The 20,204-nt window shown below is 39.5% G+C and overlaps 2 protein-coding genes across 4 annotated transcripts; one reads left to right on the plus strand and one right to left on the minus strand.

Moving 5' to 3' along the window:
- Window positions 1–3: 3 nt before the first annotated feature.
- LOC146377550 (FXYD domain-containing ion transport regulator 6-like) lies at window positions 4–12,096 on the plus strand. Of its 3 annotated transcripts, XM_084943713.1 has the most exons (13): window positions 4–288; window positions 3,217–3,273; window positions 3,421–3,447; window positions 4,928–4,951; window positions 5,157–5,180; window positions 7,002–7,076; window positions 8,393–8,429; window positions 8,508–8,545; window positions 8,634–8,658; window positions 8,757–9,851; window positions 10,642–10,677; window positions 11,588–11,625; window positions 11,729–11,802. In XM_084943713.1, the coding sequence occupies exons 2-9, from the start codon at window positions 3,222–3,224 to the stop codon at window positions 8,636–8,638; spliced, it is 282 nt and encodes a 93-aa protein (XP_084799839.1). In that variant the 5' UTR covers window positions 4–288; window positions 3,217–3,221; the 3' UTR covers window positions 8,639–8,658; window positions 8,757–9,851; window positions 10,642–10,677; window positions 11,588–11,625; window positions 11,729–11,802. The 3 variants fall into 3 exon arrangements, with proteins under 3 accessions (XP_084799839.1, XP_084799840.1, XP_084799838.1); XM_084943714.1 differs by lacking the exon at window positions 3,421–3,447 and having other exon boundaries at window positions 22–288; XM_084943712.1 differs by lacking the exons at window positions 4–288; window positions 3,217–3,273; window positions 3,421–3,447; ... (3 more) ...; window positions 8,393–8,429; window positions 8,508–8,545 and having other exon boundaries at window positions 8,628–8,658; window positions 11,729–12,096.
- Window positions 12,097–12,810: 714 nt separating this feature from the next.
- nfkbid (nuclear factor of kappa light polypeptide gene enhancer in B-cells inhibitor, delta) lies at window positions 12,811–20,203 on the minus strand. Its single transcript, XM_084943711.1, has 12 exons — window positions 19,982–20,203; window positions 16,629–16,765; window positions 16,498–16,531; window positions 16,083–16,270; window positions 15,826–15,995; window positions 15,191–15,296; window positions 14,959–15,105; window positions 14,807–14,858; window positions 14,564–14,721; window positions 14,226–14,342; window positions 13,917–14,081; window positions 12,811–13,802 (listed from the first exon to the last, which is right to left on the minus strand). Exons 1-12 carry the CDS (start codon window positions 20,148–20,150, stop codon window positions 13,731–13,733), a joined length of 1,515 nt encoding a protein of 504 aa, XP_084799837.1. The 5' UTR covers window positions 20,151–20,203; the 3' UTR covers window positions 12,811–13,730.
- Window position 20,204: the final 1 nt, after the last annotated feature.

Here is a 20,204-nt window from a genome sequence, read left to right on the forward strand (position 1 = left end):
GGAGTAACTTCAGTGGCACCCCGCCTCCCCCTCCCCCTTTCATTCCTGAGGCAAGACCAAGGAGAAACCGACTTGGTCCAGGCGGGAATGGTGAACGATCCACACAGAATGCAACCCAGACGGCTTCATTTTTAATCAAGTCATAATAGAAGGTTTTGCATGCATTTTATTTATTTATTTTTTGCGCGTGTTTAACGTAGGGAAACTTTTTTCCTCCCCTCCAAGTAAAGTTTAGCTCACTGAGCGAAAAGTCTCAACTCACATTAGTTTCCAGGAGGCGGATATACGGTAAGTTCACTTTGACTTGTGCTCTGCTGAAATTAATGCGTTTCCTTGAACACGACTTTCATATTAAGGCAGGTACAAATATATTAAATAAATTCTGCACGCATATAAACAGGACCCTGTGTCAGCAGCGTTTGATTGGTAGATATGTTCTTAGAAAGATATCGTCTTTCTACTTGGTTTCAACTTTGTTTCCACCACCACCCCCAACTAAATGCCTGCGTCCACCATGTGACCTTCTAATTAGATAAGCCATCGCTCATGCTTCTCTCATGCCTACGCGTTCTTTGCGTATACCTGCAATGCTTCTGTGCAATATGAAAGCCTTTTTCCCTGCTCATAAATTTGCTCTAACTTCTACTTGCCACTGCCAAGTTCACTGGAGGCTCGTTTTTGCGCTGAGCCGTGAGTTTGTGGCCAACAACTTGTGAAATGTCACTTAATCTGTAACAATCTGAATGGCTTCAATTGTTGAGAACTCGCACAGATGTGAGAATATCATAGTTTTTCAGACTATACCTCACAGAATAAACTACGAAAGGAAAAAAAACTCAAGTGTTGTTCCTTGGAAGTATGGTGATGCAGTCTGTTTGGAGTCTATATATACCCCGTAACGGGTTTATGTAAGTGAAATGTAAAACACAAGCTCCTATTCCTAATTGCAAACAGTCTGTGTTAATCCCACTTTATTATAACCCATTATAATTCATTTTACGTGTTGCTCTACGGGCTTCTTTCCTGTCTCCCCATTATATTCCTCTCCATCACTCAGAAGTCTAACAAACAAGATTATTGGATTGGCACTTGTTCGAATAACTCACCCTGTATTTGTTTGATTAAACCTGATTGGCAGGCCTTTGTTGTTAATCCTGCTCCCAGGGTTGAAGTGTTCATTTCTCTCCACTCCAGGCTCCAGGCTCGTGTTCACACCTCCACTCTAGTCATGCATGAATCCCCATCAGTGCTTTGGGCCAGGGAGGGAGCCATTGGCTCTGCTAACATAGGCTTTGATCTTTGCATTGCAAAAGATGTTATTTCATGGCTTAGATTTTCTATGACTGCAGAGCTAAGCTTTGCGTACCTGCATTACATTTTTTGTTGTCCTGCTTTGGGATTTTTTTCTTGGTAATTAGGGCTGTGAAGCAAACAAAATTTTGCCTCATATACTGTCTTGAATGGACCTTCAGCCCATTTCCAATCATGAAGGGTGGGATCTGGTGAGATCTTAACCTAAAACATAACCTTACACATATGGGTGTAAGAGAATCCCAGTGTACTAGGTAATATATAGACAGTAATGCTTCCCCCAAGGGTTTTGCTCCACTTGTAAAGTAGATGACCCAGCAAAACCAGTCCAAATCCACTGACCAAATATCAAGTGCAACTCAACACCAGGCTTGCCTGGTACCCCTCCACTGCTGAGCTCCATATTCTGAGGGGCTGCGCTTGAAATAGACCCTCTTCCCTTACCCAGAGTTAAGGCACTATGTTATTAAGACTCCCATACAGAAAACATTCATGAGCCTGTTATGTGGCATCTAGCTGAGAAAGAGCATTGTCTCCCTACCAGGCATGGTGTCAATGATTTTCCACGTGAAACTCAGTTCAGTTTAACCATATACTATTGTGAAAACAGTTCTGAACTTCATCGAAAGTGGCTGATTCTCCGTTAGCAGAACAGTGTGAGCAGCTGATTTACTTTAGACTAGAGGATGTCAGATATTCATGAAGAAAGATGTCATTCAGATTAAATTAAGCTTCTTCATAACCACACTAATAAGACTATATCAATACAAGTTGTAAGCAGGCTGCTTCTATAGTTCTACAAAAACACCATCTGTGAATTTGGAGCATGTTTTGGAAACACAAAAAGTTATCTTTCGCTTGCCTTAATTGAACACAAAAACATTCGCTAAAAGTCCAGGCTGGTAAAAGCATCTGCTGTAATCAGTTCTCCCAAATCGTCTTGGAATCAGACGTTCTTGTTAAGGAGATGAGATCTGAAATGAGGGTTGTAGAATTTGTTCTTCTAATGTGTAGATGTGTAAATTATGCCTTGATCAAGACAACTCTTAGAATTTTAGAAAACTCATTAAAGAGGTGCCCCTAGCTGGAAAATGCTTCAAAAATCTTCCTAAAACGTTGCGAGATTCCTCTTGATTGTTGCCCAATCTCATAAGCAGCTACCGGTAACATCTGATTGAGGCTCTTCTTTTTCATCTTTCCGCTACTCACTTTGGGGTCACCACAGTAGATTACCTTGCCTCCATATTACCCTGTCCTTAGGATCCACTTTTATCACACCAACCCTATGCATGACCTTCACTACACCCATAAAGATTCTCTTTGGACTTCCTTTGTCTTTTTCTCCTGCCTGGCAGCTCCATCTTTAACATCCTTTGTCTAATAATATCACCAAATCAGTACTGTCTTGTAAACCCTCCCTTTCACTTCTGCTGCTGTTCTTCTGTGACTATCTCCACCCTGCCTGCACTCTCTTCTTCACCTCTCTTGTCCACTGTCTGTAGCTTAAAATGGTATTATTTGTTTGTCCCACTTGTCTGTCTTTCATTCACACAGATGTGTTATTTCTTCCTGTTTTCTCCAGTGCATACCTCTCCTTCTCCAGGCTAGCATCTGATTGAGGTTGTTGCTAATAAAGAAAGTTGTTTGAGTTACTTTTTTTCAGCCTGCACTGTGAGGGATCAGTCGGCGTGTTGAATAAAGACACGAAAAGTAAAACTGTGTGTTATTAATCCAGTTGAATTGCGTTTGTCTATAATGAAGACTTGATTTCATGAAGGTTCACGTCTTTTTTTTGGGGGGGGGGGGTTTACAACTGTGTACAATCGGGTTAAGACATTTATTGTTTCCTGTTATTGTGATTTCACATCCTGATACAGCCCTTTCTTGTTTGACTTTTCCAAACAGGTACAATGGATCTTGTGACACTGGTGGCATTCAGTTCCTGGCTGGCTCCTGCGCTTGGTGGGTATTCTTTTCACGAGACCTTCAGCAGAATTACGTGCTTTCCCCCCTTTAAAACAAGCATGACCTTCTTCAGTTGCTTTCCCTTTCCCTAGTTTTTGCTTTAAGTCCTTCCATGCTAAATGAGCTGATGTGTCTGTATAATAGGATCAGCATTTGGAAGGGAGGTGTTTGGTAAGTTTGCGTGAGTGGTCACTGACGAAGCATGAACTTTCGATTTGCTTCTGTTTAATGTTGCATGCATAATTGTATGGCACTTTAACATGGTCAGATGTTTATAATGTCTAACATAATTTGCATACTTAAACAAAAATCAGCTTAAATCTTTCACCCCAGTGTTGTACACAGAGAAAAGGCCGTGTCAGTCTAGTGTAAATGTTTCCTTATACAGCAGTTTGAATAAATCAGTTATTCAGACTGCTGCCAAGTTTTCCATTGTTAATGCAAGCTCTGGTCTCAGAGTTGTTTATCCGTGCACCCCGCATGCCATCGGCTGTGCTTGATCTTAAGCAGATCTTCTTTGACTTTTATGTCCGACTCTTGGGTTAGACCTTATTTTGGAAGACTTGTCGGCATCGGTATGATAGAATGTGTTTCTGCTTTGGTGAGGAAAAAGAATAATATTAGGATTTACTGCCCAAGAACATGGTCAGCGTTAACTGTGTGACTTTCACCCTTCCTCTCCAGCAGCCAGGATGCAGTAGAACAGATAACATATTACTGAGTTCAGGGTTTCAACCGCATCAGTCTTATTTGTAGCAGTTCATGTGATTCTTTCAGCAAGTGTCAGAAAAGTCTCTAAGCTTAAACTTTAGAACAGAAAGCTTTTACTCTTTAATAACTCTCCGCTTGCACGCAAATTATCATGTCAGTGCTTTCAGCATCGGCTATTATGTTCTCGGTCGGTCGAATATTGTTAATGATAACTGTTAAAAATAACGCGTTAATTATGCAAAATGTTGCCTAACACAAGTATTTGTGTAGCGTTCTCTTGTGCTCCTCCAAGGTTGCACTGTTCTCACTCGGACCACTGGCGCTCACATAAACAGTGCCTGCTTTCTCTTTTCTTATAATGAACAGTGTAGATCTGAAAGTCTGCAGCCAACTTTTTTTTCTCCACATGGAGGCAGAGATGGTGTTAGAACAGACCCATCTGAAGTTCCCCGCATTAGTGACAGAGCACGGATTAAAACAGGGCGATGAAATAAAAATACTGGGGTAGAAGAATAAGCACAACAAGCACAGTTATTATTTTCCGTTGTATTGGGGTGGGATTTTTTTTTTTTTTTAATATCTGGGCTAGCGAGCATTTTATCCTCTGCATTTCTTGTGATGTTTGAGACTTAAATAGAAACTGGTCGTCCTGCCAATAACTGGAACCCCTCTAATCCTGATTTTATTGATTTGAAGTTGGGTCTTAACAGTGTTAACACGCTGTTCCCATGAGAACAATGTCCACGCGTGCGTGTTTTGTTCTGTTTTGTTTTAATTAAGGAGCCAGCTACAAAATGAAGACCTTAATTAATCGGCGCTGTTTCAGATGTTTGCTCAACCCAGTTTTGTCCAACAACAGCCACTCATTTGCTGACATGCACTTATGTAACCTGCTGAATTTCTTAATAAAGGTCAACGTTCTTTGCTTTCTCTCTCACAGTTTCTGCAGCTGATGATGACAAAGGTGGGTATTGTGGGTTTTTTTTTTTAGAAAGTCAAATTAGCTTAATCTAAGTACTCACTGTAGAGCATTTACTGTAAACTGCTACTAGGCTCATAGTGGTTAATAATGCTCTAGAACTGCTGTCATATTGTGAGTACTTGCTGAAGCGTGTCAGTGCGTAAATCTGCTTCTCATTTGTTTCCTCTTTTTTGCTTTCTTCTTCCAGACTACGACAGGGATTTTCAATACGGTGAGGGCTGAGCAGATGAACTTGGGCTTTTAATGATCGACCCTCCACACAGGAAACATCTGGGAGGTTGAGATGAGTTTACATTTTTCACATGTTTTTTCTCCAAAAGTGATGGAAAACTTCCACCCTAAGGCCAAGCTTCTGGAGTAAACCCAATGTAAATACCGAGCACTGTCACGGCTTTTTAGTCGACCCAAAGGAACAGAGTGTAGAGAATGACTGAACATCTGCATTTTTATATGCACTTTTATTGTGTTTAATTCTCGAGGGTAGGGGGTTATTTGGTAGTGTTCTCATGCCCACAGTGTACTATTCCACACAATTACCTCTAAAACGGTGATCAAAACGCATCATTTTCACTGGGGAAAGTTTTTTGTTTGTTTTTGTCCACCTCGCTTTTTCCTCCATGTGTTTCTATTTGCTTCACTTACTTAAGGTCCACCAAAGTGTTTCCTGTTAAAATACTCTTGGGCACAGCACTAAAATAATCAAAATGCTACACTACAGGAATAGGCTTTCCTAAGAGCAGTGATCTGTTGTTTACCGGATGCAATAACAGAGCTGTCTCAGGGAAAATATTGGTGGAGAATGAGTGCGCTGTAATGCAAAAGTGCCACAATCATTTGTATATACAACCCTAAATTTGCAAAAAAAAAAAAATAAGTTGTGACAGTGTGTGAACTGTAAATAAAAAGGGAAGCTACTGATTTGCAAATTCAAATTAAATTTTATTTACTCATTTTGAATTTGAAGGCTGCAACACGTCTCAAAAAAAGTTGGGACGGGGACATGACGTTACCAACGTGCAGCATCCCCTCTTCTTTCAACAGCAGGGAAACATCTGGGAATCGAGCAGACCAGTTGCCGGACCTTTGGGAGAGGAATGTTGTTGACATGGGATTCTAGCAGCTAAACAGTCCTGGGACTTGTTGACTGTATTGTGACAGGCTCTTTTACAATGAGCGTAATAGAATCAGAGATTCAAGCTTTCGAACTGAGCACTGATACCAATCCAGATGTTTCATACCTGTCCTCTTTAGCCAGGGGGCATGGCATCCATGTTTTCCAAAAAGAATTGAAAATTCGATTTGATCACATAACGGTTTGGCCAAGAGAAGGTTTCTGTGGAACCCAACCTTTTTTTAGATGCGTTGCTGCCATGAAATTAAGAATGAGCAAAGTTTTTAATGAAATAGTCAAAAATTGACAAAAAGCCTTAGAAGTTACACACTACACTTGTAAAAATCATAGTTCGTATTGGCAACAAGAGAAAGTGCCATTAAAACCTCTGCTTCTAGGTCAATGGATTTATCTGAAGCTCCAAGTGATGATGTTGTCATGGGATACTGTTTGACTATAGTTGCATTATTTTTTATGACTTTAATTGCATTAGAGTAACAGGTAATAACTATTTAAATCCAAAGCAGTTTGAATACATGTACAATGTACCGTAATAAGTGTTTTTGTTCTTTTTAACAACAAAATAAACTTGTGATCAAAATGTTTTTTCACTTGATATTTATTACTAAAGATTTTAACACATTTTACTAAACCATGAAATTAATATACATGTACAATATACAAATAAATACAGATAATTACTAATTAACAATACTCAAAATGATGTCAGGTATAATTAAAATATACCTATATTAAAGTATATTAAAATATATTAAACAGACCTTTCTCCTTTTGATGTTCTCTCGCTCTCTGCTGTTTGTCTCACGCCTTGCTTCCAGACTGAAGACTTCAAACGTTACATCATATAAATCTGCAAACACTACAAAGTGTTTTTAGTTTTTTTGTTTTTTGTTATTTCAGATTATGAATCTCTGAGAATTGGTGGGCTGGTTTTTGCAGTGGTGCTGTTCTTCCTGGGCATCGCAATCATTGTCAGTAAGTGCATGGCCGTCTAAAGACAGCAAGAGTGCAAATGTGTAAACGCGAAAGTGTAAGCGGATTGTATTGCCTGTGTGCGCAAACTCACCTCACAGCCCCCCTGTTTCCCTCAGAGGTCTTGGAGGGAGCCACACAGATGCTTCTGGTGCAGTCTCAACACATTTATGCTCCTTGCATCACAGCAATTTGGCCTTTATATCTGAAGTCAGTGTCTTTCCAAGGGTCCTCCTCCTACCTGCCAGCACATGCTGCTGTTGCCACTGGGAGCCCTGAAACCAAAACCTGCCAATAAATTATTCAGTGGCAGTCACATGCTCCGCCACACTCTCTGCCTGCCTCTGTTAGTAAAAAGCAGAGTGGGCTTCCAAGTGCACTTTGTGAAGGTTTTTGTTTTAGTATTATTATTTAGTATATGAGTTATGAAATTATACATAGAAATAGCAGTCATTGATTGGTCCTTTAAACAGAGAGGCTAACCAAAGATGTTTATGCCATTTGTTTAAGAAAAGTACAGATTTTTTTTAATTGAATAGAAAATAAAATCTTCAATGACATTTCAGAATATACATAAAATGCACCTATACATATGTGTGTGTGTGTGTATATATATATATATATATATATATATATATAGATAGATAGATAGATAGATAGCTATACACATATATAGATATAATTTGTCAGAATTATTGAATAAAAGAGGTTTCAAGGCACTCACAGTTTGCGATACGTAGGTCACAGGCTTAATAATTTTTCTGATATTTTCTAAGTGCTGCAGCTTGACAGAAAGAGATTTAAGAAGGATAATAAAAAACTGTATCATCTCATCTCTGCCTCATTGAGATTAAAAGCAAACTGATCGCTAAATTACAATTTTTTTTTTTTTTTTAAAGCGAGCTGAGCACTCTTGGCTTGCACGTACCATGCACCATTAATTCTACTAGCCAGAAGTTATCCAGCACACCGCCACATGTATTTTTAGTTAAGCAACCAAATATTTGGGGGGATTTTGGTGGATGAATATAGTCTTGGGTTCAGTCCAAGTAGTTGGAAGCTTATAAGGCCTTCCTAGGCTTGCAGCCCAGACATGCTTATGAAAATGAGCTTGAAAGCGAATTAATGTATCTATCAAGGCTTGGAGCAGTCTCCCTCTTTTACTACTTAAGGGTACAAAGCTGACTGCTGTGTTTGTATAAATTCTCTTAACATTTGCTTCTGTGCTTTTTGTAGAAAAGCATAGTGTTGTTGATACCAGCCCTGTGTAATTCTTTTACTTGTGATTCTGTCTAATTTATTTTTTTTTTAAATAACAGGCCGAAAGTGTACCTGTTCAAAGAGAGACAACCCAAGGTAAGTAAATAAACATTTTTCATTCTGGATGCACACGATCAGTTTTTTAAATGTAATTCTGTTTTGTTATGTTTTCAGACCCAGGGGTCCTGATGGGGAACCAGGTGTTCGAAGAGGTAAATGGTTCCTTTCTTATATAATGATTATTCTTTTTCTTTTTTTTTTTCCCACTGACCATGTAGTAACATAAGACTCTTTCCACAGTTTAACAGGCATAGATGCACAACTGGTAGGTATCCTGCAAACATGTGTGAATCACCTTTAAAGTGAAGCTCAAAAATAAATAATTTCTGTTAAGTTGAACTGAATCCTCTACCTCTTCTGCAGTTTTGCTGAATGTTGCCATTAGGTGGCAGCAAATACTACGTCAGCGGCAGACAATCTTTCCATGAACACATGAAGCTATCTACAGTTACATAATGTTACAGTTCTCCTTTTTTATGTTTTTATCTCCTTTCCATGGTAGTAGATATTGTGCCAACTTTATATGATGGCGATAGTGTTGTTATCGTTTTATTTTTGAGATTTTCACTTCGATGCAGGATAATAAAGCAAATGTTTGACACGATGTTTTACGTTTTTATGCGTGTTTATTTAATTTGGCACCACTGCAAATTTAAACCAGTGAATTGTACTGTACCACACCGCACCCCTGATTCTGTTGACACTGCAGCCAGCTCAGTTACACATGCAGTAGTAACAACCAGCAGTGTGTGCAGAGTGATTTATGCCGCGTTTTGCAGCTTTTGGAGTGTTTTCTTTTTCTTTTTGAAAAAAAGGCTTTAATTTTGCCTGTTTCTGTGTTCAGTGCTGTTTATTGGCAGATTTTGTACCAGTATGAGTCTGCCAGCCTCAGTGAATATAAAAGCTGCAGATGTAGGCTGTTTTTTGTTTTTTTTGTTTTTTTTCCTCCTGGAGTTGCAGCAATGGGATGACTGCACTGCACAAAAGACACAATGTGAGGCAGGAGCTGGGGTTTTTATGCATGCAAGCTTATATACTCTATAGCAGAAAGTTAACGGTTACATATAATGATTGCTGAAACAAAATGATGCTACACAGAAAATAACAGCAACTCTCCACCACAAACCTAGACACAACACAAGGCTGGGGTCCTTAGCAGGTAGTAGAAGACGGCATAATTACCAAGCCTACCAATTATAAAATTAGATATTTATTTTAACTTTGGCTGGATCATTAACAGTATCCCATGTGTGGGGCAGCCCTGCTGCCTTTTTTTTTTTCCATTTTGCACCACTCGGTTAGCATGCAGTGTTTCACCATAACCACCAGAGGGACCCTCCTGAGTTTATTGTTCTCCCTGCTGTGCTATGCTGCTCCCACTTTTCGCATCCAGTCCAACACTGCAAACCAGCACCTGAGCTCATCTTCACCTCTGCACTGCAGCCATGGACACCACAGGTTTGTTTCTTTGTTTGTTTTTCCTGTTAAAATGAAACGCATACAAAAAGTTATTTTGCAGATCAGGAACAAATTGAAATCACTGCTTTCATTTTCACACCTATGTTTATGCTGTTCCATTGCTGCATTGTTTGCTAGAGTTGTGGGAAACAATTTAGCTGCTGATGCACGGAGTGTCATAACACAGGGAGTTCCTGAGTAAATGTCCCCGCTGGAATGGACAGATCGAATATTAAGTACTTCTCTAAAACAGTTCTCGGATTTTGTGGAAGGGGGAAACCTGTGGAAAGAAAAACTGTCTGCTCAGCCACTTGCTGAGAAACTGAGGGTTCCGCAATATGCAAGCTGCATTATTGGCATCCAGACATCTTAATTGCTTAGCACGGGCTTGCTCGTTTATGTTTCTAAAAAGTCACTATGTTGATGAGGGGTGGACTCCTTAAATTGCTTATTTTAGTTTATTATTATTATTATTATTATTTTTAAATATCCTCCTAACTTCAAGTTCTTGTTTAACTCAATTTAAGATCTTTTTATCCTCTGCTGCTGGGATGATACCTCTGTATCCTGCTGCTGGCTTCTAACCCATTTTTTCTGCTGAGCCAAGATGCTGCAGTCAAGGGGGAAAAATACTCCTGAGGAGTTGTGGAGCCAATTCTGCACACTGGGAAGCTGAAAAGCTTGCTTTCCCTTGTAGTGCATTAAAAAGCTTTGTAATGATCCCACTACTGTTGTGGCCAAATAAACACTTTTAAAATGTGGTTTATAACTTGACACTCTTTCTTTGCAGAAACAGTGTTTCCAGACCAAAGCGACTTCGAATATGGTAAGATTTATGTTGTTTATTCATTTCAAAGATCAAAGCCAAATGAGTGTTGTATTTCTACTGATAGCATTCTTTAAATACACAATAAATTCCTATAAGTGTTTCGTGTGTGGTTTTTGTTCCTTTTAGATTATGAGACATTGCGGACAACAGGGGTTATCCTTGCTGTCATTATGTTTGTCTCTGGCATATTAATAGCCCTGAGTAAGTTTAGACTTTAAAATATCTGTAAAAATATATATGTAATGCAAAGGCTTTGTAACATATATCAATATAAAAGTATTGTTTTGGTAACTCATCTATCATTCCTCAAACAGGTAAAAAATTCACAAAATGTGTAAAATCCTCATCCAAGTAAGAGTTTAGCAGATGATCCCCCTGTGCATGTTGTATGAATTTGCCATCTTTTTTAAATTAAAAAATATATATATATCCTACATTTCCCCCCCTATCCCTGCACTGGATGCCTCTTCTCAAAATGCCCCTATTCTGCTCTTTGCACACACACTTCCAACACATTTATGAGATTACACAGATGTGGCAAATCACATGCGCATAGTAAGCATTTCTGAATGGACGCATCACACTCTTCCTGTGTTGGTAGTGAATGGGCAGTGTCGATTCTCAGATTGTTGCATGCTGCTTGTATAGTAAGACTGGAAGAAAGGCGACAGCTGCTGTTTAAATGGGGCAAAAGCTGCATATTGGTCTATAGTTACACTTAGAAGCCTGTGGCTTCAACTGCACCTAGATCTACCTGATATTGCAACCCCGATAATGGAAACACGTCAAGTTGAAGTTGTTGCCACAGTATTCGAACCGCACGAGTATGTTTTTATTGGAATTATTGATGAATTTAATTTTGAAGTCACCTCTTGACTAATTTCCTCCTTTGTTTTTCTAATTGCAGTTCCAGCTCATCTGGTACTCAAATCCCAAAGACAGAAGGTAATTTCATTTATCTAGATGGAACTGTTTAGAGTGACTGTGTGCGCTAAAACTTTGCTATTTTTCCATTATTCTCTCTGACTTATTTCCTTTTCTTTTGCAGTACCTCCTCCAACTGTATAGGCATTACAGCACAAGCTTGAAAAAAAAAAAAAAACAGAAGCCCATGCTAGCAAATAGATACAAGTAGATCAGCTGTGTTGGTGGCCACTCCTCTTATGGATAACATACCTCTGATGGGTGATTGATAAACAGGGTTTTCTTATACAACCTGACCTCATACCATATTATTTGGCAAAGCTGCAAAACATCTGTCTATAGATTACTCTGTGTAGTGTTTAAGATGAAAAAGAAATGACAAGGACACTCAACAATGTTCACATCAAACACAGGAAACGGGTGTGGTTTCTCTTCTACATCTTTTACTGTTGTAAAACAATAAAATCAAGAGCATGATTACAAAATTAGAAATGTGTCCATCATGTGTACAGCAAATGAAACTGCATTCATTGAGCCAGTTTAACAGTCGTCTTTATGATTTACTCTTTTTTTTTTCCTGCCCAGGATCTTTCAAACAACAGATCCAGCTGGTAAACCAATCGATGGAAAAACCAAATCATAACAAATCAAAATTTGTAAAAATGAAAGAAATGAAAAGCCAACATTCATTTTGAGGTTACCTTTACAAATATAACTGATTCAGTTCTAAAGCAACAGTATTCAATTCCCTGTAAAGGCTAAAAGGGAGACTACTTTCGAATGGATCCCATCTACTCTTGTTATAAGAATGTCAGAAATTATTCTCATGTGAAGCAAGAGTGTAGAAAATGAAAAGCATGTTCATGAGAAATGTTATGTGGTTTTGTTGTGAGATTTCCTTTGTGCTTTACAGGAATTTACAGCGTGTCTAATATAAAGGATGACACATAAGTGAGAGGCTTACTTGTCACTCAGATTACACATTTAATCTGTGATTAAGTTTCACTGTCATTGCAGTGAAGGTTGGTTGAAATTGGCCTTGAAAAATAAATACTGTGTGAGTGTAAACAAAAGTGCAAGCTTCTTATGTGTTGCTGTATTTTCCATGCTGCTAATTTCTGAAGCTGAATGTAAACGGGACTGTTCAAAGGGTACCCCGAAGATCAAAAGAACCTGATGGAATTTAAGCACTGTTATCGTCCTCGCACTCATGACTCATGAGTAAAAAGTACAGTCAGTCAGACAATTTGTCACCACACTTACTCATGTAATGCCTCTTCGACAAAGAAAAAAAAAAAAACATATTGTCTGTCACAATCATTTTTAAAAACATAGAGGTTTTACCCTTAAAGTTTCCTTTTCCACAAAGGAAAGTGCACCTGAGGTTACACAAATATGTATGATGCATACAGAAAGAAGGTTCAATCGTACAACAGATTATTCTCATTCCAAACACACATAAAGCACACATACTGATTGATATGACAACCATCACTCACTGTATCATTATGATAATATTTCAACGAGGGGGATTTGAGACAACAAGAGGTCTTTCAGGGACATTGTCCTGGAGCTTATTTTCACGATTTCACAGAAATCAACATAAAACCGGGAGTTTAGCCTAACAGAAAAATAAATATTACTCCACCTTCGACTACTACTTTTTTTTCCAATAACTAATGCTAATGTTTTGTAGTTCTGTTGTTTCATTGCAAAATGTTAAAAAAATAAATATGTTACTTAAAAACTTTCAAATGCATGCCTGATTTCTAGCAACAGCGTTTCGTGGAAAAGTCTTCACAGAGATATCACATTTCGGAATGAAATCCTTCACTCACAGAGGAATACTTCTGCCTAAGAGTAGTAAATAAATAAAACACTACAGTTTTACAGAAACTAAATACCAAGCAAATTTGAAGCTTTAGAATTAAAGCATCCTTTGTCTATTGCAATGTGAATTACACAGCATTTGGAAATTTGTATACCAAAGTAGTCTTGTTTACTCATCAATATATAGGCTGGATACTCCCAGAGTGTCATCAAAATAAAACGTAAACCCCCCTTCTCAACAGAGGAACTATCTTAAAGACATATTCCCTCCAAAATGGGACTACAAATTATCTGAGTCATTCCTGGTCCTGCAAGGACACGATACGTCGACGAGAGGAAGCACTTCGTTTCTTCAGCATGAGCTTGAGCTACAAGTTAGGAGATAAATTAATATAAGTAAACTGAAAAATCAAGTCAATCAGAAAAAAAGAAAGACAAAAAAAAAAAAAAAAAAAAAAAAAAGTGAAGATATGGGTGATTACCTGTTCTCCCAGCAGGCCGCTCTGCAGCAGGTGAGCTGGCTGGTCATTCTCCAGATTGCGGATGCTGGGATCAGCTCCTTTGCTCAGTAGCAACTGCAGGATCACCTCCTGGTGGAGGTTACCATGGAGACCGGCTGCCATGTGTAAAGCTGTGTGGCCGTGAGCCTGTGGGGGAAAAAAATATAAAAGCCGCATAACTCGGACTGTTCACAGACAGCTATAGCTGTACGCTTACACATTATGTATTTGCGCATAAACACGTGTATGCATAAAATTCTGCTCTGAGTTTCTTGTCAGTGTGGGACTCACTTTCATATTGACAAAGTCTTTCATGTTCGGCAGGGGAATGCTCAGCAGATAACGCACCAGATCAATGTTCCCCTCCTTCACAGCCAAATGCAGCACAGTCTTGTTACTTTTGATTTCCTGGAATTGGAGAATTGGAAGTAATGGGAGAGACATAATGAAACCACAAGTCAGACTAGAACCGCTAAAAAGCGTCAAGCAACAAGGAGAAAACAAAAGAGAGAACAAAGAGGGGAATGGTTGGCAGCATGACGACATCTTGGTTAGATAAAACCCCAGGTAGCTGAAAATTCTGCCTTGAAGTACAGGCCTTACTGTGTTGAACTTCACAGTTGACCTACCTGACTGAGAAGGGATGCCCCTGCACCAAGTAGCATCTGCACACAGGAGAGCTTCTCCATAGCTTTGGTCTGAAGATTAACATCTGCATGCCCATTGGTAGACAAAGCCTTCACTGTGACACTGTGAGAAATCGCTGCACAGTGCAGAGGGGTCATCCCTGAGACAAAGAAAAAAATATATATCTTTTAGGGGTTCCAGTAAATATGTTTGAGTTGGAGCTAAAAGCTAAGATGTTATTTTACCTTCAAAATTGCGGGCCTCCAGGTTGACGGCCGGCCTGCTCGACAGAATCGCCTGCAGAAACAGATCGCTGATTAGATCTCCTCACTCTTATCTTTGCTTGTTTTGTTTTTTAAGTCATGCCAAAGTCATTAAGTATTTACTGTAGCTTTACCCGCAAAACCCCTGGGAATCCATAGTGGGAAGCCAGATGAAGAGCGGTTTGTCCATTAACGTCACAGGCGTTGATGTCCGCTCCCAAAGACAGCAGATCTTGGACAATGTCTGCCTGGTTTGCCGTCACTGCCACCAGTAAAGCAGTCTGCACAAGCACAGGTAGTATACACATGTATTTTAAGAGACCATGTCAAAAACAATCAAACTGAATGATTTTTTTTTGTTCATACCTTTCCCTTGTGTTCTTTTGCATCAAGTCTCCCTACATCCCTCAGCCTCTCCGCAGCAGCATAGGCACACTCTCTCAGTCCCTTGGCAGTGTAGATATGCAGGATGCTGATAGAGAAAGAACACATCACAAATTAGTTATGAATGAGGCTACATAATTGTGGTAATCCCCACAGCCAATTTCACTCTATTTTCTCTCACGAGTTCACTTGTGACAAGGAATAGAATTTGTAAGATTGTAATTGTCACTGAGCATGAGTGGCTGACTCATTTTCATATTTAGTTTTTTTTTTTTTATTCATCTGTCTAGGATTACCAAATGGGTTCTCACTTTGAGCTCACGACTGAAAACGAAACTGTAGGAAAGTAAATAAATTGTGTACTCGTGTTCAAAGAGTGCAATAAAGTTATCAGCGGGGGTTTGTGTGGGTCCAGAAAGTGAACACGCACTGCATTGCAAAATATCTAGAAGAATTAACACTTACTTGTATTGTAATGTTTGTAATGCAGGCTAGAACTTAAAATTGAAACCTCAGTCCACATTTCCCACTGGCAAATTGACTTTTATTCTCTGCTTTAAATCTCAATAGCCGGTATAAACCAAACACTCCCCGCTAACACACTCATAATCACTCACGTGTCTCCGTCTTCATCCTGGCAGGTAGTTCTGCTGTAGTCCATCCTGCTAAGCAGCATCCTGGCTTCCTCGAGCTTGGTGGTATCCATTGTTGAACTGAAAGTCAGCTGTGTGGTCTGGCTTGGGTCCAGAAGTGACCAGGAAGAATCTGAGAGAGCCCCCAGGCAGTCCTGTGCAAAGGAATGCAGATTTTACTCAACAAACTCAAGATAGGATTATCAAACTTGCAAAGTCTGCAAACAAAGGCTAACACTTACATATGGCTGGGACATTGTTTCCACAAATGGATGGACTGGTTGCTGTGTGTATTCAGATGTCATTGTGTGGCTGTAGGTTGTGGTAAAGCTGGTTCCTGGTTGGTTGCCATAGAAACTGAGTGTAGACTCAGGAGCTGGGGCCCACTGCTCATAGCTCACTGCCATGTCTGAGTAGCTACTTGCTGCACCTAGAAAGAAGAAAACTTCTTTTTATCACTGAAAAGATAAAATTACTTAAATAACAAAATCTCTGATATACTTTTGGTTGATTCTCTACTCCCTGTGATGCAATCATTTGCAATAGTTTTAGCAATAGTTGAGGTCAGTATTAATAAGAAAAATGCTTTATGAGACTAATCCTACACATCCAAAAATTTTTGCATTAAGTCTTTAACAGAAGCTGCCCAGTCCTTACCTGTACAGGGAAATGGTTCTGATGGAGGCAATTGCTGCAAAAAGAAGAAGAAGCAGGAAAAACTGTGAACAATCAAATCCTGATCATGTAAAATTTGATGAGATGCACAGGTACTATATGTGCAGGCTTACTGTAACAGTAGCTGGAGGAACAGGACTTGTGCTGGTTGTCGGGCAGCAGGGTGGCACAGAGGACGTCTCGCGTCTTCTCTTCTGCTCCAAGAGTTTTTTCACTGTGGGCAGTGTGCAACACGGCTTCTCTTTTGGCGCTGGGAAAGTAAGTAATATGGAAATTGCTCAATTTTTCAACATACTGGCAAGCCTCCTCAGTAATTAGAGCGGTTGAGCAAGCCCAAATCATGATATTCCAACCACCTTGCTTCACAGTTAGTGTGAGGTTCCTTCCTTGTCTACTGTCCCTGTGACCAGCTGTATACACCATAATGATCCTAAAGTGCAATTAAGGACAAATTTGAGACTTCTTAAATCTCATCCCAGTTACAGGGATCCACAACCTTTTTTGTGTTTAGATACCTCTATTAGAGAGCTCTTTAGACCTTGGCCTAATGGAGGGAGATGAGAACAACAGACCCAGAGGTTCAACTTGTTACACAAGCGAGACTAATGATTGGAACCTGATTCCAACTTCACTGATTTTAAGGTGTGGTAAGTGTATGGGCATGAACGTACTTTTCTTTTCTTTTTTTCTGCGTGATTTATGTCTTTAAATTTATTCAAATGTACATAAATGACAACAAAATGTAAATTTTAGATATATGTTCTCTATCTGTTGCCTTTTTACTTCTTTAATCACATGACTATATACTGGTGACATTTAATCGATATCAGAGGCAATGTTTAATCATCACTAGTCATTTGTTTGCTTTCGTCTAGAATGTCTAGGAGTATCGAAAGGTTTTCTACAGCCAAAGATCTTGTTTCTTACAGACTTACTTTACAAAGATCTAAAATAGGGTGAAGATGCAAATTTTGAGATTTGAAAAATGAAAGCAGAGAACGCTTGAATAGCTGCCAATTTTTTTTTCTGTTAATCCACTAATGAATGAATGCAATGAGCGTTTCATGTCTGGAAATATCAATTTGAAATGTTTTCCAACAAAATGACAAACTTGTTTACAGCCATTAAAACTTAGCTTATCAAAAAGTTAAACCGTCTAACGAATAAATGAAGTCTGATCACAGACAGCCTTTTTATGTCTACAGAAGTGGATTTACTCTCACTGTGTACTCTATGGAGTCTATGTGCCACTTGGCTTTGATTTGTTGAGGGTTAACTGTCAACCAGCCTAATGATATAAATATCACGGATATAAATGAAGCTTAAAGGTATGAAAGCATCAGAATAAGAAATATAAAGTGAGTCGTGAGCTTATGATTCATTTATCAAAGTATGAGCAAGATCTGTACAACTCTCATCACATCTCATTTTCTCCACGCTCACCTTTCACATACATTCACATCAAGTCCATTATGCAGTGAGTGTGTTTTCCCTTTCTGATACTAAAGTATCATTTCCACTGAACAGGTAAAGGAAATCAGAAAAATAGGAAACAAATATTACAAAACAGAATTCAGATGTTTCCAGCTGAGATGTTGTGACCACACAGGTTGTTTCCTCAAAAACTTCACCCCACATGTGTAAGATAAAGTGATATTTCCACCCTGTCTGTGGAACTGCGGTACAAAAGACAAAGCTATGCAAAACCTCCTCCATTAGGAACACAGATAATGTGGCCAAGCAAACCAGACAGATTAATCAGAAAGGCTGTAGTATGGGATTACCACTGCTTATTTTCTATGACATCTTCCTGTAGTACCGCTCCGTTACGCTACACAATGGCAAACCACATCTTCCTGCCTTGGTGTGTCACAGGCTTGTCACCTCAACACGTGTAGTTGCCTTGTGCTTTCTATTGAACCATGTCTGGAAGGCAGAGCACAAGGAGTCTGCTCTTTTGTCACGTCTCTGTTTTGTTTTGTTTGGGGTTTGTGTTGTTGTTGTTGTTTGTTTGCTTTTACTTTATGAATATTAAGCCTTACAGGCACAACACAGCCCTGTTCACCAAAGCAAACACACAGAGTGTGCGCTTCCGGAAAAAAAAATGCAAATTCGACCACTGAGATGAAAAAAGAAAAAAAAAGAAAGAAAAGATTGTAGATCTCTGTTGGCAAGCTGTGTCGCCTCTTCTCAAAGTAGAAGGAGGAAAAAAAGAAACAATAATCTCACTTCCACTTAAAAACCAGTCCTTGACAATAAGCTCATGGTGCTGTGTGTCATATGCCCTCCCCCCCCCTCGCCACCAGCACACAATAAAGGTCACTTAATGAGAATACATGACATCAGTCTGTACATTTCAGGGCCGCAAGTTTCATTTTCAAGTTCAAAAGGTGTTACTATAGGTTACTCAATCCTGACTCATTTAAACTTTATATCAAAATGTCACCTTTGGCCCGGTGATGTAATGCTGCAATATAAGTGCATATTCTATGTTTAAAAGTATCTCTGAAAAGATACCACCAGTTGATCGAAGTTGCCCTGTAGGCTGCCAGACGCCAGGAAATGGCCTGGGGGACCCACGCATGCACATACATTTGGGTTTACACTAATCTAACCCCCACGCAGCTCTGGGCTAGACTGTGCTATATTCAAATAGGTTTTGTGGAAACCCCTGGACATTGAGTCATGTGAGTGGGCGGTTGGGGATTCCGACGACCTTTCTCTTTTGGCTCTATGCTCAGTGAAAAGAAAGAAGCATACAGCCAGTTTCCTCATTTTGTGGTTTAGCAGAGCTGAATATGTAATCGTTCGTGCTTGTTTTTTAAGGGAGACCATAAACAAATAAGCTTAAGCAAACAAGATGCTGTCACGTCACACAGCCTGTCTGTCTGGCACTAATCATAAAATGGGGAAATGAAAACATACTAGCATGGGTGGAGGTGTATTAGGGTTTCCCCAAATGATGTCCTGCTTGTTGGATTCACCCGAACTGTGATGTCATATATGAAAAATCAAGCCAAGAGGAAGGCTAGTGCATGAAAGCACCAGTGAAATGACTGAACTCACTGTACTCTATTCATATCAAAAACACATCCCCCTATTGGCATAGCGTGGCAAACATAGTCTGACTATAAAAGCACACCAGGAGCTGAAAAAGAGCGATTCCTGCCACGTTTAGGAGGCAGCATCCCGATTAAAGTTCACAGAAAACCCTATCAGATGTGTCCTGTCCTGTTGATGACATAGGAGGTCTGTGTCGACGTAAGCTTTTAAATGACACCTCATTGTAATTCAACTCTAACACACACACGCACAACACAAAAAAAGAGAAACAGCTTCACCATCCCTGTCTATATAAAACCCGAAAAACATACAAAGTAATGAGTTAGCGGTGTCGTCATCACAGTCAAACTATTCACACGATCAGGCTTCTAATCTGCCGCATCAAAAGCACAAACGTACTCACATTTATCAAAGTGCATGTCAGAAACTGTTTTGCTGTGAAGTCTTCGACAGATCGTCCGCTTGCTCGCCAACCTTTTCAATGAGGGATGACCGAGGGATCTCTGACGCTCTGCCACGCTGTAGTCTGTCTGGCTTGTTTTCTTGTTGTGATAGTGCTCCACACAGAGCATGCAGTCCCTTTCCCCTCAACCCCCAGCTGTGGTCACGCCCTCGAGCACGAGGAG

This window comes from Perissodus microlepis, chromosome 11, assembly GCF_051167445.1.
Source record: "Perissodus microlepis isolate ML-2025 ecotype Zambia chromosome 11, ASM5116744v1, whole genome shotgun sequence".
NCBI lineage: Eukaryota > Metazoa > Chordata > Actinopteri > Cichliformes > Cichlidae > Perissodus > Perissodus microlepis.

Excerpts from the sequence above, each read along its gene's own strand:
- nfkbid (XM_084943711.1), bottom strand. The coding sequence starts at position 20,150 with ATGCTCTGTGTGGAGCACTATCACAACAAGAAAACAAGCCAGACAGAC. Across the intron at positions 15,106-15,190 it reads CAAAAGAACACAAGGGAAAG|ACTGCTTTACTGGTGGCAGT; the intron begins GTATGAACAAAA and ends GTGCTTGTGCAG. Across the intron at positions 14,722-14,806 it reads GGAGGCCCGCAATTTTGAAG|GGATGACCCCTCTGCACTGT; the intron begins GTAAAATAACAT and ends TCTTTGTCTCAG.
- LOC146377550 (XM_084943712.1), top strand. The coding sequence starts at position 9,640 with ATGTGTGGGGCAGCCCTGCTGCCTTTTTTTTTTTCCATTTTGCACCAC. Across the intron at positions 10,678-11,587 it reads CCAAAGCGACTTCGAATATG|TTCCAGCTCATCTGGTACTC; the intron begins GTAAGATTTATG and ends TTCTAATTGCAG. Across the intron at positions 11,626-11,728 it reads TCAAATCCCAAAGACAGAAG|TACCTCCTCCAACTGTATAG; the intron begins GTAATTTCATTT and ends TTTCTTTTGCAG.